The sequence below is a fragment of the Sceloporus occidentalis genome, unplaced genomic scaffold (assembly GCF_023333645.1).
Source record: "Sceloporus occidentalis isolate IW3139 unplaced genomic scaffold, rSceOcc1.0.p SCAF_63, whole genome shotgun sequence".
NCBI lineage: Eukaryota > Metazoa > Chordata > Lepidosauria > Squamata > Phrynosomatidae > Sceloporus > Sceloporus occidentalis.
The window spans coordinates 5,302,053-5,328,853 of record NW_028317043.1 but is presented as its reverse complement, the minus strand read 5'-3'; the positions used below and the strand labels follow the sequence as shown (position 1 = coordinate 5,328,853).

The following is a 26,801-nucleotide window of genomic DNA, read 5'->3' as shown; positions in this document are numbered from 1 at the left end:
ACTATAATTTTCTCCATTTTCGTCAATCAAGTGGAAATAAAGTGCCATGTGCCTTCATCAGGCACCACAGAAGTCATCTCTTGAAAGGGGGTGATTTAGACATGAAAATGCTGCAAAGTGCTCTTTCTCTGATATAAATACAGTCTTTGAATAGCATCTTTCTTCATTGTTGATGGTTCAGATTAGGTAAAACATTGAATACAGACACTTTCAAATAGGGTCAGGTGAACCTTTTCATTGGATTTACCGAGACTAGGAAATATTCAGAGCAAAAAGCAGCAACCTGTATGTTAACCCCAGTGTGACTTATTATACCCAATACAAATCTATGTATTAGACAGTGACGGCAGTAAAGAGCGATTGAAGCTGACTTTTTGCAGAGACACAATCCACTCCATTGTCAGTGTCCTTTCTTTATGATAGGTTTGGTCAAATGCCTATCATTAAATGCCCATCTCTCTTGCACTAAAATGTTTTAAAAGGCCCACTGCAGAGGGAATCAAGGCTTCTGCCATATTATGTCCATATCCGTATCCTACGCCTATTCCACAGCTATTCTCTTTGTAATTACAGGATGCCGGAAAAAGATACAGACTTGTGTGAAAAAAACAGATTCAAAACTCTATATTAGTGTATTCGGTACTGACATAGTTATTTATTCATATAAATTTAACAGTCTGTGTATTGTTAAATAACAACCTGTATCTGAATTCTTCATTTTGATATTGGATGGCTAGATCAGTGATATCCGTATTTTGCTTGATTTTCGACATTAACTAAGCATAAATGTACCGGTATATGCTTTAAATGCCGCAGCGATATTTACCATAATCATTGGCACGCTAAGAATCACTAGTCACCAATTTATTCAGTGACGTTGAATGGTGCAGGGGCATCTTTAACACAGGGTAAAAGGGGCAGCTGCCCTGGGCTCAGGATTAGCTTTGGGGCCAGTGGCAGTTGTCTCTTAGTCTCCCTCAACAGCCACCATTGTGTGGAGGTGGTGGTCTGTGCAATGGCGGCACTGAACATATTTTTAATGGTTCCCTATGACCTCAGTTTACATTCTTGCACAAAGCACCAGGATATAACATCATATCTCAGATCCTAGCAGCAGCAGGACGTAGAGAGTAAAGGAAGATGCATTAGTATAAAAGGAAACTGTCCCTTTTAAAGAGGGACACTTGGCAGGTATGTATTGTATACAGACATCAAAGCACAGTCTGTCGTGTGCTGCCACATTCTATTGTAGACTATAAAAAAACGGCAAACAAGCAAGCGTCGCGGACCAGGATGGATGGACCACAAAAGGAAACCTTACCTTAAGGTTGGGTCCAGTTGTGGCCAAGGTTTGTGGTGACGGGTGCATTCACTGATTCTCCCAGCTAACGGAAAGACCAGGGTTTGGCAGGTTTCCTGGTCTCCATCCATGATAATGTAGTTTAATGATATTAACTAGAAAAATGGATGGCAAGGGAGCTGTGTAGATTGCATTCTGAGTCAGTACTGATAGCTGTGTTGGTATGAAGTCCTCTCTTCAGCACTGGTAGAAAAACTCTGGTATTTTTTTTTTTATCAATTCAGTTACACAAAGGAAATGAAGAGAGCACATTTCACAGTTTACCTGAAGCGTTCTTCTTCATCCACATACTTTATGAAAACTGGGAATCTGTAATGATTTTGACTTTCCAAATAAGCTTTAAAAATGAATGCTGAAATGAGACTCAGCTGTGTTTAAAATTACAGTATTATTTTTTGATGATTTCTCATCTCGTCTCACAGTGCTACATTATATATTAATTAGCTGACTAACAAATGTTTCCAGTACTTTGCTGGACTTGAAGGTGGAAGAAAAAAGAGTCCCTCACTGGTTAATTTTAAAGATTTTTTTTTCTATTTAAATTTCATTCAAAGTGGAGTCAGTGTTGTAACACCAAATAATGCCCCCCCCCCCCCTGTATGCAGTAATGAAGGGTCCCCCTGAGCTTGTTGTGTCTGCCAGATCTGTGTTTGGGGTGCAGTTCTATGCGGGGCGTTTGGATGGACTTGGCCACAGCCCTCCCCTGACCAGGGGACAATAATGTATGATAATATATGTAAAATGTTAAAGGTACACTCTAGCCCTCATGTACATCAAACTATTCTGTTATCTGTTGATGTAGTGAATATATATATATATATATATATATATTCTATATATTGAGAGAGAGAGAGAGATAATTTATTAATTACATGTTGCTTTAATGGTTTTAAATGACAACGATCAATTAAAGTCTGTTGGTCAGTCCTTATCCATACATATTGGCACTCCCGGAGAAAGATGGCAAGAAAGGTCTATTCACTAAGGTTCAAGTTGTTGGTTGAGTTACAGGGGTAACTTAAAAGACTTAGTTGCTTTAGTAGCAACTTGCTGTGGAGTTGGCCACTGCATTGATGAGTTGATCTCAACAGCTTAGGATTTGTTTTGCCAACTAACTGCAGAACAACCCTTGCATTTCTGTGCATTTAGTTAGACCTAAAACATTGTATTGTGGTTGCATGGCTGCTATGACTTATTAAGATGTGTATTTTTATTTCAAATACAGTATATGTAATAAATACATTTTTATTGCCTTTCCATACTTTGCAGATTTTTGGTTTCAGATTTCTAATTTATTTCACCATCTTTTTGACAACCGAAATGCAATTAATAGTGTATAATTGGATCTGTCATGGAAAGGTCCTGGCGATTCTCCAGACATTGCAGGTTTTGCTGAATTCAGCTTTATATTTTTTTGCTTTTAAATTCAATTCCCAGAAAGCAGTTTGTGCTTGTTTATCGTACAAAACTATTTTATTGTACCGCACTGCCTATTGTTTTTCACGCAGCTTCTACTGTATGTTACCTAGGATGACACTATATTTTGCAAGGAATAGAGATAATGAAACATAATTGTATAGAAGACTGCAGCAAAATCAACAAAATCTTGTTTTTTCATAGGAATAAAATTTCTAATTTGATAACCAAACTAAAGCAGATGGGATGCTTGTTGTGAATAACCTCTTAAAAAAAATAGTGGCTCTGTGATTATGAAAGCCAGGACTACAGCACCCAGGGGCAGTTCTAGACCAAGTTGCACCCCAAGCAAGAATATTATTTTGTGCCCCCTCCCATTCTTTTACATAACTAGCAATATTTTAAGACCTGACATGATTGAGAAGTGAAAAAACTATAGTAGAGTACAGAGCTCTGCTCTCTCACTCTCTCTGCATATCACCTCCCTAGCTCATGCATTCTAACACTATATGCAAACATATACACTCTAACACCATATACTAACACGAATTCTAACACCATACACTGACACCCAAACAATTTACACTAACACACACACTCTAACATTATATATGGATACTTACACTGTATACTGATATACACTTCCACACACTCACTCTAACACCGTACACTGACATACCACACATTCTACACTAACACACGCTCAGTCTAACATGTAACATTGTACACTAACACACACTCAGTCTAACATGGTACACTGGTACCCCATTCACACTCACTCTAACACCGTACACTCAACATAGTCTAATATGGTACAATGTCATCCCCTCAAAACACAAACTGAAATCCTTGATCTTTTCTTATATGAAGGATAGACTTATGCTTGTTGCATTCAAATTTCTCACTGTATTAACATCACCCACATCCGCTGAAAGGCTGTTCAACTTATCTACCTCTTAGTGAAGTAAGACATACACACATTTCATCTAAGCCTCTGATCCTCTAGTTTTAGACCATGTCTTCTTGGCATAACATTTCTGCTCCCTTTGAAATATACTTCCCCTTTATGTATTTAAATGTTGCTTTCAACCTTGCATGACCCTGCTGAAAATCAGCCCTGTTGTGAGTCAAATTACTAGTCTTGCCCAAGGGCCCATTATTTTCACCTGCTTTATATTAATACGAGTTACTTATAAAATCAATTAAAAAAATATACATTTGATTTATACAAAGGACATGCTCCTCTATTTAATATTAATGCATTTGAGAGTTCACCAAGCTAAAACTGCATCCCTTTAGATTTAGGAGTTCTTGTAAAAGATTTGTGCATTTTCCAAATGAGAATGTGCATTAATTAGAGCATGATGCATTAACGTCATCCTAGTGCTACATTTAAGGTCAGTGTACTCAGGAACATATTATTTTCAGGACTTGTCATTACTTTATGATATGAAATGTAATTAGGTCTCCAAGGTTTGCTGAGTTATAGAGAGAAACATAAAATTATACAGAAACATTGCCCTTTTTTCCTAATCATGATCTAGATTGCCCATTTTTTTTTAATTCTATAAACAATCCCAAATTGTTAGTTAGGAATATATATGATCACTTCTCATAATCATTACAAAAAATAATGATTACCATAATGCATGTAAAGGGAAACTTGCAAACCATGCAGTATTAAAATGAACCAGCCCTCCTAGTTTTTCATGGGCCGCACATTCTAGGGGCCTGGGGTGTATCACAGTGCTGCCAGCAATGTGATTCACCACAGAGCCTCTAGAACAGTAGCATAGGGCAAGTGGTGAGGCCAGATTGTCATCTCCACAACCAGCCCTGCTCAGCGGCCGCCCCTGTGGTTTCCTGCTACCCAAACCAGCGCTCGTGGCGGCTGAGTGCAGTGCGCATCCAGTGGTGTGGGTAAGAGGTGCCCATGGGGGCGGCTACAGTGCAGGGCCGGTTCGGGAGATTGCAATCTGCCTCCAACTAGCCCAACATTAGGGAGGATGAGGTCTATCACTTCAGACCTCGGCTTCAGTGCTCCCTAATCACTACACGTAATGCCGAGCGCCAGGATATATTGGTAAGCAATATAGCCATTAAAAATTAGATAGGGCTCGCAAAATTTGGGGTACTTTGACATAGTGGTGGGCTAAGCAATATATGGCCATATAGTATCACAGAATCCCCAATATTTATGCCTGAGATAGGTGTTTCTGAATGGTATTCACTTAGTATGTGCTCATTACTTGCTCTGTTTTGTGTAAGTATTTTAGCAGCAACCTGGGAAGCTGAATGTACAGTTTTGCTCATTTACTATGCTTTTTTTACTCATGCCTGTCCATTTTTATCTAAGCATTGCCAACAAGGTTTGTTTTCCTTCTCATGGCAGGGAGGTGTGTCTATGTACCTAATAGCATCAGAAATGTGAATAAATGATCATTACAAAAAGTCTAGTAAGCCAAGCCAGTACACAGAATTGGAAATACGGCCATCAGGGCAATAAGGTTAATGTAGCTGCTGGAAGAGCCCAGAGCCCCCACAGTGGATTAATCCCCCCCCCACATTCCTTTCTTCAAAGCATTAACATGGAAGCCAAGACAGCGCTATACTTTTACTTGGGGGTCCTAGCAGAAGAGAAGGTGTGCTGTGTTTTAAACATGAAGGACACTTTAGGATATTAAAATGATGAGCCGTGATGGTCTTGGGGTCTGGGCTCTAATTTCATACAGAGACCTTATTTACAGAGGTGGAGAAGTCATTTTGGTTCTCTTACAAAAAGGCTGTGTAAAGAAGTTTAATTTCTGACCCACCATACCTCACTGTTTTAACAGTAAGTTCTGGTCACCTAAGATATAATATCGAAAACATAATATGTCATGCAATAAAATACTTTTTTTATTATAATATTTTATTAACACTTATTTACTATAAAACATAAAATGAAAGATGGGCCAGTATTTCACATATGGAGTTACCGAGTGTTAGAAAGTAAATATAAACTCAACGTCATATTTCTGCGGTATTAAATTAGAAACAGAATTCAACGGAGATAAGAACCATCAGGCCCATCTAGTGTGCCTATTATACAGTAATGAACTGGTGTTCTAGTCATAATTGTTTCTTTTGAAGTCAGAAGTTGTGGAGTTGTGTTCTATCTGTGTTGAATATTTGAATCCCTGTTGAGTCATAAACAACCTGTCTTATAGAGTAAAAAACATTGCTGTATCTTCCAAATGGTAATCATATCTTTAATTGGTCAGAAAGCTGCGGTCCATGCAGAGGCATTTATTTTCTTGATATTCTCTGTCTTTTCGCAAACTGCATGAATTTAAACACGTTTGTTGAATCGAAATGTTGAGGTTATAGCCTAAGCCTGGCTTTTATATACATATATTTGGGAAGGCAGTGGTATTTATTTCTTTAACTGATCACGACACACTATGAAAAATATAATTAGCAAATTTAAAGTGTGTTAAAAGCCTCAGAATGTTGCAGTAATTTTCAGCATTTAAACATTTTTTTATATTTTCTCTAAGGATTTTTTTATTCTGATTCTGATATATAATGTGCAACCTGAACTTTAATAAATATATACCATGAAAAAACAAAAGAATGTTGCAGTAATTTCACACAGAGATGACTTCTCATATGCCGCAGACTTTACCAATACTCCTTATAATTTTCCTTTTGGATATTCTTTTTGTCTTGATAAATGAATAATAGCTAGGCCTGCACCTTCCCTCTCACACAACATTCAAATACCCGGTGGGCCACTGGCTGACAGTGCCACATGTTGTATATACAACACCACACACCCAATCTGCAACTCCAGCTGCACATCAGGTTCTGTGTTGTGTGGCTAGTGGTTGGATGTAGCTTGCATTAGGCAGACGCTGGCCTTAAAGTACCAGGGCCGCCTCATCATCAGCAGTCTGTCCCTGATGCTAATCATCAGATTTCTTTACAACATGCACTCTGTATACTCAAATATTTTGCATAAATATCTTTCCTATAACGTAGATGAATAAAAAAAATGCATTTAAGGTAAAGCAAATAACCTTTCTGTTAGTAAAAAGATATTTTAGACTCATCAGATACAGAACAGATTAACTATAATCAGGTCAATTTTAAATGCATATTTGCTTTTGATTTATGTTCTTCCAAAAGACGATGTTCCACCTATTCTGCTCAGTTTAAAACTGTTGTTACCAAATGCAGCATTAAAAACATCATTCCTATTAGTGTTTGAATGCAGGGCCAGACTGCCACAGAGCCCAGATGAGAAAATTCCCCCGGGGCACCCCAGCTTCACAAGCAACATGTCCCACAGTGCCTCCTCAAACAGCTTATCTGTGCCGTCTTTGTACCCAGGCAGCTTTTCTGTGCCCCCAAGCACCCTGTGTGCCCTTTTTGTCCCCAAAAAGCTTGTCTGTGTGCCCAAATAGCCTATCTGTGCCATCTCTGAACTAAGCAGCCTGCCTGTGCCACCTCTGCCCATCAAACAGCTTTCCTGTGTGACCTCTGCCCCTAAACCGCCTGCCCTGGGTGAGAAGAAAGAGTTTTCTAGTACAGCGTGTAATCACCTCTTTGGTAAGCTACTGGCCCGCGTTAGGAGACCACTGGGCCACATAGACATCAACGAGGCCCCAGTGCTGCTCAGCTGGCCCCCCAGTTCAGCTCAGCTACCAGTTTCCCAGTAGGCCAGTCCAGCCCTGTTCGAATGTCCAAACCTTTCTTATAAAATAAATCTTTAATTATGCAAAATTTTGCCAGCAACCCTTAATTGTTATGTAACACAAAAGCGGACACTGGTATGTTTTTGCTATAGATTAGAAGCAGAAGAAAAGCATATTTCTGTGTGGATTTGTGGATATAACTGTGTGGACAAAAGTGCTCCAATCAAGTTCAGTTGTTTTGACTGATCCATATCTGTATTTAAACAGGAATATCCAGAAACCCATTAAAGTTTGACACCTCCAACTGGTCATAGCTAAGTTTAGCCTCTACATCACGGAATTTTACAATAAACTTATTTCATATTACAAGACTTTACTATGTGTAAAAAATGGGCTAAAGAAACATACAGTCATGTGAAAAAAAACAAAAAACACCCTCTTTGAATTTTATGGTTTAACATATCAGAACAATCATCTGTTTCTTAGAAGGTAAAAAAAATAGGTAAATACAACCTCAGCTGAACAACAACACATGTGTTGTTACACCGTGTCATGATTTATTCAACAAAAATAAAGCCAAAATGGAGAAGCCATATGTGAAAAACTAAGTACACTTTATGATTCAATAGCTTTTAGGACCACATTTAGCAGCAATAACTTGACTTTTATCAGTTTATTAATGAGTTTATCACATTATTCACATTGTTGTGGATGAATTTTGGCCCAAACTTCTTTTATTGAGGTTTGCATGCATTTGTTTATGCACAGCTCTCCTAAGGTCCTGCTACAGCATTTCAATCGGGTTGAGGTCTGGACTTTGACTGGTCCATTGCAACACCCTGATTCTTCTTTTTTGTCATTTTGTTGTAGATTTGCTGGATTGCTTGGGGTCATTGTCCTGTTGCATGACTCGATTTCTGCCAAACTTTAGCTGTCGTACAGATGGTTTAGTATACAAAGGAGTTCATGGTCGGCTCAATGACTGCAAGGTTTCCAGGTCCTGTGGCTACAAAACAAGCTCAAATCATGACCCTTCCACTACAGTTAGTATAAAGTGTTTGCACTTTTATGCTGTGTTTGGTTTCCCCAAATGTGGAGTTGTGCATTACGGCCAAACATCTCCACTTTGGTCTCGTCTGCCCAAAGGATATTGTTCCAGAAGTCTTGTGGTTTGTTCAGATGCAACTTTGCAAACCTAAGACGTGCTGCTATGTTCTTTTCAGAGAGAAGATGCTTTCTCCTGACTAACCATACTTGTTCAGTCTTTATCTAATTTTACAGTCATGAACGTTAAAAAAAACTTGCGGGCGGTCTTGCTGGGGTTGCGGGCCGGAGCGGGCGGTCAGGCACAGTACCTGCGGGTCCCGGTAATCCCGCGCAGTCCCGCAAGGCTGCCTTCTCGCTGCTCCCTTACAGTGTGTCCTGTCCTGCTCCGCCCAGGAACAAAACGGAGTCACGTGATGTGAGCGAGCAACTCGAGGGCAGCCTTGTGGGACTGCGCGGGAAATCTGCAGTTCAGGTACGGAGGTGGGCGTGACTGGCCACATTTGTGGCGGGAGCAGGCAGGATTGGCCACAAATGTGGCGGGAACGGGCGGGAGTGAAACACCCACATTGCGGGAGCGGGCGGGATTGGGCAAAAAATCAGCGGGATTGAAAAAGCAGTCCCGCGCATGGATGTATAATTTGTGTGTGAGCATGGATGTGTAATTTGTGTGTGTGTATGTGAGCATGGATGTGTACGTATGTGTTAGTGAATATGAGTAAGTGTATGTAACTTGTGTAAGTGTGTTTACATATGTTGTATGTTGGAAGGGGGGCAAAGAATCATGGACAAATTGTTTGGGGGTAATGATGACACAGACCAGGGCCCTATGGTTACTAGTTATGCCCCGGGCTGGGATGTCCACTCCTGGGAACATTGGCAACTGTCTTAAATGTTTTCAATTTTTTGAATAATCTTTCTCTCTGTAGAATGATGGACTTTAAATTGTTTGGAAATGGCCTTATAACCCTTCCCAGATTGATGGACAGCAAGAATTGCTTCTCTAAGATCATTGATCGCGTCTTTACTCCTTGGCACACTTGAAGGCTCCAGACCTGCAAACTGCTAAAACTAAAGAAAAAATAAAGGCTTTTATAGAGGTGGTCACACTTGCTGATGATCAATTAATCAAGGGCATTTGATTAGCAGCACTTGTCTGCTACTTAGCATCTTAATTCCTATGGAAGCAGTAAGGGTGTACTTAGTTTCTCACACACAGATTCCCCATTTTGGCTTTATTTTTGTTGAATAAATGATGACACAGTGAATTATATCATGTGTTATTGTTCATCTGAGATTGTATTTACCTATTTTAAGCCCTCTAAGGAACAGATGATTGTTATTATGTCCTGATATGTAAAACCATAGAATTCAAAGAGGGTGTGCTTTCTTTTTCACGTGACTATATATTAACTCTCACAGGGGAAAGAGGCATATATCTTACAAAAAAATATCAACCTAGTATAAAATTCACAATATGCCACAAACAAAGAGTGATTGTTTCAGATTAGTTGAGTTGGCTAAAAAAATCTAACTTAAAGAAACCTCAAATATTTAAAGGACCGATCTACCATTTCAGAAAAATGCCTTCTGTATGGACCGCGGAACATTTTACTGGATACAAATTGGGGCATGCCTTATTGTTTTCTGGGGGTTAGAGAATGAGAATTCTGTTTTAGTTCCTCCCTCCCCGACTGTCTCAACTAAAGCAGGCAGCGTACTTAAGGATGCTGCCCATACATGCATTGTAGCTTTTGTCCACTCACCTTGTATACATAGGAAATCAAATCAGCAAGTTTGAGCCGAAGGTGGAAACCCGACCATACATCACAATCTTATTAATAAGAAAACATAAAAAGCATTTCACTCGCAAATACTTGCGACTCTCAAATAGACTGCAAGATTATCCATTAAAGGAGCTTAAATAAAAAATGTAAGCCCTAACAGTATGTGTTCCAAATACCCATTGTGGTCATGTGTGAATCCCAAAGTAAATAAAAACGCAGGCAATGGCCTATCTGGAGCAAACCTGAGGGCAATTTTGCCACACAACTGTTACACGCTTTATATTTTATTATACAAGGAGATGAGAGCTTCACAAAAATATTGGAACACATCCGGTTATGATCCACCACTCAAACAACGGTGTACTAGCTGATGCAACTTTGCAATACGTTTAAATATTCAAGTATTTATGGATCAAATACAAATAATTTTGCCCTAAACATATTTTTGTATCACTGTGTGGCTTTTATTAGGTCGAAATACACGGGGAATTGGCTTGGAGTACAAAAAAAAGTAACTTCTTTAAGAATTTATAACCTGTCGGGTTAAAAAACGCCCATTTATTCAGTCATTTGAAATAACACTTACTAAAAGCTTCACCATTCCTTTACAAAGTATTGAAAATAGGAATTTCTTCTAAAGCACTGTAAGTACTAACATATGATGTTGCTTAAAGGCCTTCTGAAATATTTTAAGTGGTCTCTCGAAATGTGGCACACCCCCCCCCCGAAGAATTCTCAGAACACAAATGTGTTCCAGCTAAAAACATGTCGGCTGCCCTGTACAATAGCACTTGATTATTACACCAGCAAAGAATCGTGATGAGGATTTGTAGAAGACTATAATCTTGGATGCGAAAAATATTTACCCCAATTTATTATTAATGTGGATAAAAATAAGTATTTCTATTATACAAGCAAGACACGGCACAGCTACAGATATTTACACTGCTCCAAAAATTAAAGGAAACACTAATATTACACATCCTAGATCTGAATGAATGAACTAATCGTATGACATACTTTCATCTTTACATAGTTGAATGTGCTGACAACAAAATCACACAAAAATTCTCAATGGAAATCAAATTTATCAACCCATGGAGGTCTGGATATGAAGTCACATTCAAAATCAACATGGAAAACCACACTACAGGCTGATCCAACTTTGATGTAATGTCCTTAAAACAAGTCATAATGAGGCTCAGTAGTGTGTGTGGCCTCCACGTGCCCGTATGACCTCCCTACAATGCCTGGGCATGCTCCTGATGAGGTTGCGGATGGTCTCCTGAGGGATGTCCTCCCAGACCTGGACTAAAGCATCCGCCAACTCCTGGACAGTCTGTGGTGCAACGGGCGGGTCAATCCATAGCATCAATGCCTTCCTCTTGCACATTTTGTCCATGAAATAACATGAAATAAACCGGAAAGACTTTGTTAATGTTGTAAATTACTATTGTAGCTAGAAAACGACTGATATTTAATGGCCCTTTATCACTCCCATCACTCGTGTTCCAATGGCAATAATGTTAGGACACCTAGAAATGTCCTTGCTTTCCATAAACACAGCTAAGTGACCCCAAACCTGGGACGGTGGATAGATTATTCATGCTTGGTGATTACAAGTTATTTCAGTTAAATTGACTTGCCAAGGGTGAAAGTGTTTCTTATCTTATAAGTCGTACTAGCAGCTCTTAATAAACCTGCCGAACATTGAGCAACTTTACCTTAGTGGAGTTATATTTTATTTTACCTTTGTTACACACATTGTCTGGAAAGCACAATCTATAAGAGAGTTGTAGGAAAAAATATGTCCTTTTTATATTATTTTCCCAAGACAGGCAAAAAGAGATACATTGTGTTGCATGAATAGTACATAATAAACTACATTTATGGACTTGTTGACATTCTCATGGTCATTCCGGATCTGGGAGAAGTGCTTCCATACACAGCGCAGTAAGTCAAATAAATGTAAGGGCTCACTTTGATATTCACAAATATGTTAACAATTGAATGCACTCATAAAATAGTATATACCGGTAATATTTGAGATTCAAATAAAGGTATAAATCTGTCAAGTTCAGTTTCACTATTATTCCAGAAGGCAACAATTCCAGTAATGCCCAAAGGGGGAAAATGTATTTCTTGACTCCAAAATGACATGATGGGTCAACAAGCTCTAATGTCCTCAGTCCTTATAACCTGTTATATTCTTGCATATTTTTCTTTGTTAAAAAAAAAAAATCATCCAGCCCATATTTAAAGGCTTCCATTGAACTTGGTGGCACAACCACTGTAGGTAGTGAATTCCTAGTCAAGTGATGTTGGTGGAGGTGGGATGGAGGGACTAAGTGGGAAAAAAAAAATTTAAAAACCTTACCTACCCACTATCCTTAACCCTTCATATACCTGTACGTCACGTGTTTTTCACTGCTGACATCCACCGGAAGCTCCTTGGAGTAGGGCCTGTCTCTGATTGCTCCCCACGCTGGCTGATCCCATATATTGGGATCAGCAACGCAAGGCTATGGAGCTGTGCTTGCTGATCACCGTGTGATCAGTGCAGTGGAGCTCAGAGGGAAGAAAGTGAGAAACAACTTTTCTCCCTTTTCCCACAAAGGTAAAAAGTGAAAATTATGTTTAATTAGTGTGTACAGCAAACATAGAAAAGGGGAAAACCAACATATAGTAAAAAGTGAAAAGTTATATCTAAGCACTTTTTGGATGTCAGGTGACTTGCCTTTTTAAGGGCCCATCCAACGATGATCCATGAAGCTCTTGTGCCTCACTTTTCAGCCCAGTGAAATGCGTTATTCACACCATATGTGTTAAACATTGTTTTAAAAGGCCAGATGAAAAAAAATGTCTCAAAAAAGATTTTCTTTCACTTTACACATACTCTTCCTTGCTAACACAGAAGTGATATAAGAGATCACTGGGGCAGGTATGTCAATAAAACAGGGATTTATCTAACTGCAGCTTACCAACAACGTTAGTTTGTCCACAACATTGATGGTATAACGGTGCAGTTGGTTAATGTGTTCGGAAAAGGGTTTTTTTAGGAAAAAGGACATCAGAACAAGCATCTTTCCTCTTACAAAAGTATCGCATTAAGACCATTCTGGTCCTTTGGGAATTTCTCAAAATGCTATCAGCCAAGTTTTCAGTTGCAGAAACATGTCAAATACTTACAAATTAATGTTCATGAAGATATCTAACATTTGCCAGAAATATTAGATAACAGAGTTAATATTTTTTTAATATTTATGTCGTAATACAAACAATGACTAGTGTTTATATATTATTAAATCATGATCTTTTGTGGCAGATGTGTTGTGGGGTAAATACTTATTATTTTATAAATATCTTCCTAAGCACAAAAATGATTGTTTTATGAGTTCTTGACATTTATTATAAATGATGCATTGCTTCCTCACTTCGCATCCCCGGTTGTGTGTTCTATTCACTTCCACTCTACTTATCTCTGAACATTAGAGCTCATTTTAAGTTACTTTAGGTTACTTCTTCTAAAGCAATTTAAACTTCTATTCATAACATATGGATGCAAAAGTTAATTTGACACATACATCAAGAACCATTTTAAAAATAAGATAATAGTGTGATGCATCCATCTTAACTAGATTTAAGTTAAAAAAAACTGTCCAAAATAGTCAGCCATTAATTTTCAGATATTACTGTTAACCAAAAATTAAAAGTAATGTCAATATCGAGCAAAATATTTTTAATTGACCAAGCTTGACTGAAACATTAATTTGCTGAGTTTATGATGCAAAATGTTAAATAAAGCCTGTTCAGCAACTTTGGTTGTTCAACAAGACTGTTTTTTTGTGAGTCAAAAGTAAGTAAAAACAATAATTTGGTTACAGTGTAATGATTTTTGCTTTCGCTGTAAGTATGTTTTGTGAGTCCCAAATGCTTCTAGTTAATGATGCAAGTGAGAAGTTGGCTGGAGCAACTTTGAATAAATTTTGAACAAATATTATGCCCTGATCTCATTTTATTTCTAATGGACTAAATGTTTTGCGTAATAGATTAATAATGTATGTATATTTATATATATATATATATATATCCCGGTGTTCAGTGGTGGCGCTCAGAAAGCATTCATGTAATTTCATAAGAAATATAAGACAAACCAAAAAGGATTTCTGAAATGCTGGAACATACCTGCCATCTGGTGGTATTTTTGAGTTACTAAAACGGGAGGAATAAAAATCTGAGTGATCTAAGAGTAGTTTTGTTTGGCTTTCGTCTGCAATAAAAGCATCAAAACCAAAAAATATATACACTGGAATTGTTAACCTGCATTACATTCCATGAACATAATACAGCATATTGTATACTGGTCCTACCAAACAGCCAAGCAAGGAGGCTCCCTACAAACTCCCCATAGGCAGAAGGCTGCTTAAGATGCTGAGCTGATCAGGGGCGCCTCCGCCATGAGGTAACCCAGTTAGGACACTAGAAAGCTAAAGGCTAGTATATGCCATCAAGCAAGAGTCTAATGATGCTGGAATAATGTCCAAGAAGGGCCCTCTTTACCTAAAGGTTTGTCTTAGTCTGTCCCTTCTAGTTTTGTCAGACCCTTTCAATGTGTTTATTTTAAGAAGCGCTGCGCAAATTGTTGGAGCTATATAAATAAAAGATAATATTAATAACATCCAGTCTGTATTTGCTCAGTCAGATTAAATGGAAATGTGCCAAGGAAACAGAATTCTAATCAGGATTTTGTGGAACCTACCAGGAGCAAGTAAGCTGTCCAGAGGACCACTATCTCAGGAGACTTCATTAGGGTTTTCCTTGATTACTTTTGATTTCAGGAAATGTGTCCTAATGTGCTCTCTCTTCAACCTCAGGTATAAAACATGGTCTTTGGATTTAAATTAGAGAACAGGGATTCATTTATAATCATTATCATTATAAAGCTCCCAACTCTTACTGATTAGCACAGTATGTGAAAAAGTTACATATCTGCATTCCAAAATCATGCCATTGATAGTTTAACCATAGGTCAAAATAAAGTGAAGAGATGGTAAGGCAAGGAATCAGTTATACAAGCAGTGCCAAATGAAGTCCCTTTAGAGGTCCCTAGATCGCTTGTAAGATAGGGTCATGTAGCGTGACCGGCTACACTACCCTAAACAAAGCAGCTGCTGCTATGTAGCTGGTGGCCCCTCAGAGTTCAGTGACCTCTAGTCACATGCCTAATGTAACCAAATTGAATTAATGTTTCTAAGTAATGGTATTTTTGCATTGTTTCAAGAGAAACACTAAGAAAAGTAAAACATCCCAGCTTCAAATGTAATCAGGCTATGGTGTAATATTTTAACAACAAAACAAGATAAACCACTGAAGTGTGCACTCCGCTTCAACAAATCTTCATAAAATAGGAGGTGATGAAGTAGTGTTTGGACCCATTCTACCCTTCTACCTTATTCCATGTCTAAAAAAAGTATTCTAAACAGTATACTTAGGTATACTGTACCTAGGTGTTCAGGGACCTGTATGGTGCCCTCGACCCCCGCCATCACCCTCAGAGTCCCTTTCCCCCCTCCTTCACTGTGACACAGCTCTATTTTCAGGTACACCGCAGGTACAGATCAACTGAATAAGACATACAAACCCTGTATTTGCAGGTACAGAGTAAATAAGTAACAAATAGAAGCATAGTATTGCAGGCATAGAGCAACTAAATAACACACAAACCCAGTCTAGAAGGTATAGATCAACTGAGAAATTACACACAAACTCTGCTTTAAAGGTATAGATCAAATAAATAATGCATGGAAACCCTAAATTGCAGACATAGGTCACAGGTCACACACCTAAAGACCAACTCTGGCACCCAGATTGCACACATAAGACTATCTCTGCCATTTCTGTCCATCTCTGCCATTTCTGTCCATCTCCCCCATTTCTTATTACCCCTTTTTTTATGATCTCTCCTTATATTTCTAATTTGCATTTATATTTCCCTTTCTACCTCTCTCTGTTCTCTTTTTACTCGCCACCCTTTCTTATTATCTCTCTTTCTTTTCCTCACCTCTCCTCTTTATCCTCCTCTTCTTTCTATCTCTCTTATTTAGCCAACATAGAAAAAATAAAGTTTCATACTCTGAAGACAGGCTGATGTAAAAGCCTTAAAGATAGGCAATATGGTTTTTCAGTGCATCAGTGCAACACAGGTTTATATAACAAAGCCCAAATCACTATATGTACAGCATAAGGGAAACTTCTACAGGGGTAATATAGTAAGTACATGAATAATTATGTTTGTGTGCATCAACAATGGGATTCATTTATTCATTCGCCATCTGTTTTCATGTAGTCTTATGAATTGAGGTTGTATAATTATTCTGAAGTCAGTGAGGCCACATTTTGCATTTATGTCTATTTCTCTGGCACTCTCCAAGTTAGCCAAATACATCCAATCCATGAGAAAACAATAGCTCTAATAACAGGAGCCTGGAATTAGTGGGTCTCTGTTATTCGTGGGAATTATTTAAAGGTCTAAATTAGAACATATGGAACAGGGGGCAAAAGTGTTTATTGGAAATTCACAAAGCAGTTGTTATTCAAGTAGAGGCATATTTACTAGTAAATGAGAGAGATTATTTTGGTGCCAAACAACTTTATTAGTCACAAGCAGCCAGGGACTACAAACTACAAAACACCGATGCCCCATACTGTTTCTACATTTATGCTTTACAAGCAAACATACCTGCATAAGACATAAATATTAAACTACATAACAGTCAAGGTAATTGAGAAAATAGTAAATACAATGTTTCACGACACTGAGGTCCCTTTCTTTAGGCACAGTTAAACACATAAAGCTGAAATAACATGGTAAATATATACAGAGTATGAAATAGAAAATAGATACAGTAAGTGAAAAATAGGGGTAAATTAACAGAACTAATGGCTGGGATATGTAATATTATCTGAGTGCTGTAACGTCAAGGCAGAAAGAACAAGGAGATGATGATTACCACAGACGTGTGAACAATCTGTGAAGTCAGGGTGTTATTAGATGTGTAGAATACAGTCAGGTAAGGGCTGGCAATGGGGCTAGTATTCCCGTAAACTGGTTTTACAGATTTTGGTTCACTACCTGAAGTTTTTTCAGATTTTTTTACTGCTAATTTATATATAGGCTGTACAGAGTAAGAATGGATTTACATGACATCTCGATGACTCGATTCTACACATTTCAAATAGAATTTCTGTGCATCCTGTTTTCGGTCATGTATTTTGGACAAGACTGGATAGTGTGCATTGACCATGTTGTCTTCTTGAGAGTATTCTACACCTTTGGCAACCTGGCTGGACTCGCCACTATGTAAACGCTGTTAACCATTATTTTCCGCAGTAATTGCCCATTTTCCCCTATAGAGTAACCTTCTGTATGGCATTGTTCATATATTATAGGACATTCTACATTAGGAGACCCAGTCTAGGGATTAAAATGGGCCCTGGTACTTTATGCCATATGGGCAGCTGGGTGCTGAATGCACACAACAATGTGCTACACTCTAACACTTCAGTAGGTTGGAGCCATGTGTATCCAGCCAGAGGCTACCCACTAAAGCAAATGATCTACCACACAATTGACATTAAAGGTATATGGGAGGTGTCATCTTGCATTTGTCAATTGAGTCTGAGCTTGTATGAGACACGGGTCTTTAAGTCCTGTTTAATGGTGGGTATCAGTATCTTGACTGTGCTTTGCAAATTTTCCTCCCATGTGGGAATGAGCTGGCTTTTAAAGTTTATGACACTTCCCAGTTATTCTCTTTGCATTATGGGTCTGTAAGTGAGAAAACAAAGGTTGGGAAAAATAGCTTTTAACCTTTTATCCCTATGAGTGGGTTGGTTGGGATTTTTCATATTGCCTCTACATCAAAAGTGTAGGTGACCACGAAGTTTATTATTGTCCTACTTCTGTGGCTTGTATTCCAGGTGGGTCTTTCTCTTGGTATCACACACAGGATGGGGGTGTTATTTCAGGTATGGGTCTAGTTAAATATATTGCATAAATAAAATATATATATATATATATATATATATATAATCCACAGACTTTCTTCTGGAGCAGCCATGGATGTCCGCAGAAGAGGGTGCAGAGGACACTTGCCCCTCCACAATTCCCTTACAGGGACACCCTTAGGGTGCTTCTATCCTCTTGTTGTCTCTTCTGGGTCCTTTGAGGAAGATCTTAAGGATATGATGTCATAATCTCAGCACTTCTGATGTCTCGGATATGTGCTGCTATTTTCATAGATTTTTTAGGACACCAAAACAAAACAATATTTAAGTGGGCCGCATCTTAACATAGGTATTAGTGAATAGTGATAGTAAGTATGCATAAACTAAGATACCTGCTATACATTGGGTCACCAGGACATAACAATGCTTTCATCTGGAGCTGTCCTCTCCGTTAGCTGCTTTTAATAATGTCTTGCTTTTGTCAGAAAGCTGTGAAAGGGGTTCCTAATCCAGGGGTCATACCATTTTAAGAATCTGCATCACATCCTTGTTTTTTCACTTGCAGTTCCACATACAGTCAGTGCAGGAAGGGGGTCCAGAATAGAATATGACTAGGCATTCATGGAGCATTCCTTCCAGTGCTAATATTTCCTTGTTCATTTCCATGTAGTTAATTTTAAGAGGACAGTAATGTCCTGATTACTTTATTTGTTTTACCAGTCCCTGCCTGGCTAAAAAAACAAGTGGCCTTTTACCCCTCGTCTGTTAACCAGAGGCTATTGTCCTCCTCTTAGTAGTTGTCATTGTCAGGTCTAGTATGAGATGCAGCATGCACATACACAGGTACATGGTCTGCAATTCTCCCCTAGTGGCAGGGTTTGGCATGACAGTGTGCTGGCCATTACGTTAAAGGGTATTTTAAGTGTTATGCGGAAAATAAAACACAACAAAGAAAGACATTTGTGCTAAAATATACTTTAATATTTGATGTTATGAACCTAATGCATACCAAATGACATAGCTTAACAATACATTATTATTGATTGACAGCAACTGATCAGTTAAGATACAAAATAATTTTACATTCAATTCAAATAAACCAGGAGAGAAGTTACTAAACTCTGGCTCTCTGGATGTTACTGACACGTATGTTTCCAGAACATGTATAATATTCACATATTGCTTGCCAGCACATGTAAAGTGCTGCCCCCTGCAGTACAGTGATGTATAAACTCATTGAAGGGAACCAATTACTTAGTTATACATCGCAAACACTGCAGGTTGCCTGCCTTTATGCAATAATTCTACTTGAATAAAAGCATCCCCTTTAATATATCTATGCATATGAAATAATGTCTAGGTTTTCTCACACAATTTGAGCAGATGGAAGCCAGTGGGAAAGTGCGATATAAACAGGTGCTAAGCACAGCACGCTAACATTACCAATAAATGTTCTACAAATATATCTTAGCTTTTTAGATTTGCTATATTTTTATATTTGAATATGGAATGCCAGAAAATAATAAAATGAAATTCATAAAATAAATCAAGAAATGACTCCTATTTGTCTCATGCAATATTTTATATTTGATCTATGGTGAAACACGTGGAGTTTAATTTTTTTTAAAAAAGGTTTCATTATGAAAAACACTTTAACAGGTTTCAAACCCATATGACTGTCTTTATGTAGTTCTTTCTTAAAAGGGATATATAAATCTAGATTTTAATCTAGCACTGAAAACTCTTTATGCCTAGTGTTATTATCATTATTATTTAATTGTTGATGTTCCATTTTAAGATATTCAGATTTCATATTTGACACAAAACACAATTTTACATGATCTCTTGACCGCATTGAAATCCTCATCTTAGTTCAAGAAGGACCCTGCTACTAATGCTCTGGGCATAGTCTAGCACATGAGCCTCTAGATTTAGAGATTTTACAACAGCTTAGTTACTCTATAAAGGCATTAGTTTAAACTATGGTGCAGCAGCAAGATGGCAACTTCCATCTGAACATACTGGGGAACTCTTTGGGTTTCAAGTCTCTGAATCTCTGCTTCTCTGGGTCTCTGGGGGCACTCTGGTCTTTCTTCTGGGTAGGTGAGCGGAATTTAAACATGTCAAGTCCCTGCCCACTCCATCCACACCCATACAATGTCATGCTCTCTGGGCTAGCCACATCCTTATCGGTAGCTAATCACACGCACATGCATGTCTAGGCCCCCTTGTGAAGCTGCTCCCCCAGGCTGACCTGGTAAGTTCCCAGGAATACATATACAGGAAAGATAATCAATATGTTGTATGCAAGTCTAAGAATTAGTATCAGGGGTATTCAGGATGGTGACTGTTCTCATTTGACCGCTTTATAACACTGGACTACTCACCTTAGATGGAACACTAAAAATTGTATTAAACATTAAAGTCTGCCGTTAATATCTGTAGAAATGATTTATGTTTTAGCCACTGTACCACAGCCTTTATAAAGCTTACCCTTCATAAAAGTTTATTAATTGTGACTGTGGTTATCAGTAAAAAAAATGCTTTCAAATGGGCCCACATTAAAATGCTATGTGTTTTTTAGATTTCAAATTACACTCCAGGTAAATGTATATCATTTGGTGTTTTACAACAAACACATAGCAGCTCGTAATGTTTTTATGTAGTTCTTAATGAGAGTCAATAGACAGTGTAACTCCATAAAAAAACGTAACACCAGAGACTGCCTGTAGTAACACTCTTACTTTACATCTGGAAGACAAAAAAAACCTAGCTGATTATATTTAGAACTTTTGTTCATCTGAAACGTTGATGTTAAATACTTAAATAATTTCAGAAAAATATTTAGGATTAAACCTTGAGATATACCATTTTTGGTCATTTAGAATAGAGGACTGCATTGGATGTGGGACCCGTCAAAAAACTTGCGGGTGCGGGCGTTTTTTCGGCTGTCGCAGGCAGGAGTGGGTGGTCAGACAATGTACCTGCAGTTCCAGTAATCCCGCTCACTCCCGCAAGGCTGCCTTCGCGTTGCTCGCACACAGCGTCTCTTCTCTTGATCCACCCAGGAACCCAGCGGGGTCGCATGAATTTACATCACGTCACATGACTTTGCTCCGTTCCGCTGCTGTGAGCGACCAAAGCAGCCTTGCGGGAGTGTGCGGGAAATCTGCAGTTCAGGTAAGGGGGTGGGGGAGATTGTATGAACGAGTATGCATGATTGAGGGAATGAATGAGTATCTGTGAATGAGAAATGAGGGAATGAATGTTTGTCAATGATGTTTGCGGGAGCGGGTGGGATTGGACACATATGTTGCGGGAGTGGGCGGGAAAGGCACACACACATTGAGAGAGCGTCCGGTAATAGTCAGAAATTCAGCGGGGATTAATACAGACTATTGATTAAAACCATGGCCATAAACTTAATGTCCACATGTAATTAATTCCTTAGGACCCAATGACTCCCAGTCTTTTAACACTTTCTTAATCATCTTTGTACTATTAGCTTTATACATTGAAACTTGACATGTTGTCAACTAATTCCATTGAGAGCTGAGAAAACAACAGCACCACCTAGTGGGCAGAGATGAAAAATACCAATGTTTCAATATCAATCAAATCTCACCACTTTAGACAGAATTAATAAATCTGGGAAAACACGGAATTATGATAATGATCACAGATCAAACAGGGTTGCAAGTAGGTGCATGTATCCAGCAGGTGGACACACCATTGATCAGCCACAAATTTTAATGATCTCAGTGTGTTGTGCCTGAAAACTTGAGTGAAGGAATTGTCAGCTTTGGTCCATAAATAAAATTGGGGTTCTTACATTTTAGCAGTGAAAACTAGACGGCTTAGATGCAATGTAAGGAAGTTTTACTTTCTTGAGAAGATGGTAGGTAAGTGGAACACCCTCCCAGCAGAAGTGGTAGATGCTAATACATTGAGGAAAATGAAATATGCATGGGATAGGCATAGGACTATCCTGAATCTAAGACGAGGCCAAGGACTGATTAATCTGGAAAATTGTCCAGACTAGATGGGCTGAATTCTATGTTTCTCTAATTGATTTGCATTTTCCAAACATATAATAAATGATTAGTGACTAGTATACTGAATACACACTGAACAGAAATTAATTGGGAAGTTGTACTGTAAAAGATACTATTGCATAATATAAATGTGGTTGGTATTATATTATGAATTATGAAGTAATGATCAATGATTGTTCTGTCATTTCCTATTAGGGTCATTTTATATTGGTTACTGTCAGATATATGTTTTTTTTTGTATGTATATATGTCACACAAATGAGAAATATGAAATTTAATAACAAATCCAGATTTTGTGTTGTATTTTTAGGTGAACTCTGAGATTTACACTACGGCTGGTTTGGGGAATATTTCGTTTTTATACAATGATGTCAATATTCCATTAAAACTGATAAAAACTGTAGAGTTTGGTCCACATACATCTACCCCAGTGTGTTTATGTTCTTTATTTAGCATATATTAAATCTACAAGCAGTCAGTAGTATAGTATCAAACAAAGCACTTAAATCGAACAAGAAACTATAAAGGATAATATTTTCCAAACTTTGGTGGATGTGATTAACTAGAAGATTGTGCTTGCCTTTTCTACACTCGAAAACAAACACTTCAAAGCATGTCCTCTCCTTGAACCCTTTAATATTTCCTCTAAGGGTTATGAATATAACCCACTTCTCCTGATTTCACAACTAATTCCCATACGCAAGGGAGTATGGAAAGAGGCCATTCACTCTGTGCCCTTCCCCGAGCTTATTGCTAAGAGATAAGTGTCTTGCTTCATGAGAAGGGATAAATTAAACCCAATACTCTTTTGTCTCGGAATATCATAACACAACCTCTTGTCCAGATACTAAAAATAACCAGGAATAAAATATACTTTGTTAATTTAAATATATAGTTTGTAAAATTTATATTTTTATTATTTTTCATTTTAAAAGTAGTGCTTTTAAATTAAAATTATGAAGCGTCTATATACTTTAAAAAAAAAAAAAAAGACCCCTGGAACGTCCCAGGTAGATTTACCCAGAAGATTACCCGGTAATGGAGGACAGCACGGACATGCATAACCACACAAACTAGAGCCTCCAGGGTAAGTCGGGAGAGTTCCTACATAGAATATAGGTGTATTATGGGGAAGAAATGCATTCCATTACAAAAGTTGCTCAGTCCTTTAACGCTGAAAGAGTTAAATTGTGCATATCCAAACATGTATTCCCCATAAGGAAGAATAGACAAAGTCCTTAATGGTAGCTCCCACTACTTTTTTTCCATATTCTGTCTTGCTTAATACATTTTGCCAACACCTTTTGCCCACGCCCCACCGATAAAGCCTTTAGTTTATGTTTTTACTTTCAGAAAATATAGTAGTTATACCGCAAAACAGCCTATTAATACAATTGTGTTATAAAATGATACTAGGTTTTTGAATCAAGGAAAGGGTTGTCCATCTGTGATCCTCCATCTGTTCTAGCATTATGTTTTCTGGCCCAATATAGGAGTGTGCCCACCCACAACAGCTAAAGGACCACAGTAGGACCGACCTGTATCAGTACAGTACCATGTATAATATTCCGTACAGATTGTCAATACTTAACAGCCCTTGGAGCATACATTTGGTTCCTAAAGCATGAAGAGCAAGTGATATTTTAAAGGTATGGCGCTATAAGCCCTCTGAATATGTTTTAATATTTTATGTTTCTACAAAACCTCTCCAATGTTATATCCAATATCCAACAGCAAAGTGTTTAAATAAATGTTATATATATATATATATATATAGTGTGAATCTGGATGTTATCGATGATTTTTATAGCAGTGCTAAAGAAATTAGCCTGTGACTTTAAATGTATATTTCTGCAAGTTTGAAAATAATGATTAATAAACAATCCTTGATCCTCCTAATCCTCACATAAAATGCAGAATGTATAATACAGAAGAAGTGATTCCAGGCGCTTAGTTAACCAGCTCAATGTAATTGGATGGAAGCATCCCCGCTTTTCCAGTTCTCTGAACAGTGCCGTACATCCAGCCTTTGTCAATTTGCTGCACGTTAACAATATAGTCACCATCTCTGAAGGATACTTCATCATCCTCTTGTGCGCTGTAATCATATATTGCCCTGTATGTATTCTGCACGACAAAAATACAGAAATATGTATCAGGCAAATTGCTAAACTGAAAGTGCATGTTTTAAATTGTTTACCCAAATGGGTATTCTTTCCTAAATGTAATTTTTTTTTCACACAAGTTGAGTCATGTCAAATTAACATACATGACTTATATAGAATAAATACATATAGTAACTCATATTTACATTAATATTTAAGGTGCTTGAACATGTGCATGCTGGCATACAGGCGGATGGGGAATTAAATATTCTTATTAGTAATAATGAAAAAATATGAAATTAAGTATCTAGTATTTGTAACATAAAAGCATAACCTATTATTCTGACAAATTTACGCCACCCTGTAACCAAGTCTGATACTACATTTTACATAATCTATTGGATTTAGAAGAATTTATAATACTCCATTAAGAAAGTCATTACAATGCATCACATATTTAGCGGCAGTATCAGAACAAAAAAATAGCTCTTGAAATAACTGAAAAGCCAAATGAAGGTGCGCTTAAATAACTTAGCGATACAAGACTATTTGCTTTTAGTTTACTGCTTCAAATGTGGTATGAAATGTTGCTTGAAAGTACTGTAGTCTGTAGTCTTGAATTCTCCCCAGAACATATTTTCAGGATAATCTCGTAAATTCCTGGTGGAGCTGATTGAACGGTCTGTAGACACTTGAGGATATATAACCTGAAACCTGAATTGCACTGTGGCCCTGAAGACCAAATTAATATAATAGTCTTTCCATATTGTGATGTTGACTTTGCTGACCGTTCCAGCCACCTTAGATAAAATCATATATTGGATGTTGCAGCTGTCAGAACTGACCCTAAACCCCAATGTCAAGGTTTTTTTTTACCTTTGGCAATACAATTAGGGAATTTAAACATGCATGGGATAGGTATAAAGCTATCCCGAATCTAAGATGAGAACAAGGACTGATTAAGGTCAGAGTCTTTACATCAGGAAAAAATGGGCGACTAGATGGGCTGAGTGTGTCTTATCTGCCATCAAATTCTATGTTTCTATTTCTATGTCTCCCCTTCTACCAGAAACACGCTGTTCAGCCATGCTGCTGCGTGTATTTAAGCTTAATGGAACATTAGCCTACGTTGCAATAAACCACTGACATGCTGGTTGCCAGCCGCTGACTGGAGGGAATCAGTGAAACAAACCTAACCTGACTCATTGTAAAAACATGTTGGGTGTTACTTTCCAGCGTGGCAATGTGAGCGTCACATACGTTGATGTGCTGCTAAAGTCAATGTAAAATTTAAAGGGGAAATTTAAGGGGGCAGGCTCCCAGTTTAAATTAATACTATTTTGGGTTTAATCACTAGAAGTCGAGAGATTGAGTTTGCAGTCAAGTTTTTCATGCAAAGAAGATGGAGAAGATGGTCCAAGTCACTTGATTCCAAATACAGTAATATTCCCAATGTAGATGTAGCATCGAACCCTCTACAAGGATTGTGCTAGAAAAAATGTAAACTTTATAATCCGGACAAATTTTTAACATTATGTTTGAACATATCAGACAAGGTACAATGACCACACTATTAATACACTGGGTTACTGCAAGGACATTTGAAAATTAGCTGCATATGCTGGGCACAAAAGCATGCGGTTAAGACTGGTATATTTTTTATTGATCTTGTTGTACTCACCAAGCTCGGAGAATGTGCCTGTGCATGCGGTGAATGCATGGACCTCATGGAAGATGTACTTGACTGGGCCATAAATCCATAGCTATGGGGCGGGGATTGCTGATAGGCACCAGGAAGCACCGGAGCTGCAATTAAAGATCCAAATGGCGACTGGTGAAATGGTGAAACCTAACCAAAACCCACAGACTAATAATGACGGAATGACTTACCTGTGACTAGGGTTGCCATTCTACCATCTTTTTAGGGACACATACTTTTCACGTGTTTGTGATCAGCACACGTGAAGTGCTGTCCGAATGTATGTTCCCGGAAAGAGGGTAGGTATGAAAACCCTAGATGTGAATGTCTAGATGCAATGGGAAAATCTTTAGAACACAGTAACATACCAAAATGACCTTTGTAAACAGTGAAACAGTTGTATGTGGAGATCTATCCAGATAATTATATATATTAGTATCTTTTGTTTATATAGCACCAACAATTTATACAGAGCTTCTTACAATACATATATTCAATAGGTATGACAAGACTATAATTGACAGACATAAGACAAACAGATACATTAGGTGGAGAGACTAATATTAGAAGATCTAAAGAAAAAGATGAAGCCACAACACATTTTCTTCAGGAGGCCTGGGATAATATGATAAACAGTCAGAGGAGACAT

General features: G+C 37.9%; 1 protein-coding gene across 3 annotated transcripts in view; it reads right to left on the bottom strand.

Moving 5' to 3' along the window:
* Positions 1-24,298: 24,298 nt before the first annotated feature.
* LOC149287226 (LIM zinc-binding domain-containing Nebulette-like) overlaps positions 24,299-26,801 on the bottom strand; it is a 74,899-nt gene continuing 72,396 nt past the window's right edge. For all 3 annotated transcript variants that reach the window (XM_089493146.1, XM_089493147.1, XM_089493145.1), the window contains 2 exons: positions 26,135-26,259; positions 24,299-24,475 (listed from right to left, as the gene is read on the bottom strand). In XM_089493146.1, coding sequence (XP_089349272.1) covers positions 24,299-24,475; positions 26,135-26,259 — 302 coding nt within the window. The remainder of the gene's footprint in view (positions 24,476-26,134; positions 26,260-26,801) is intronic.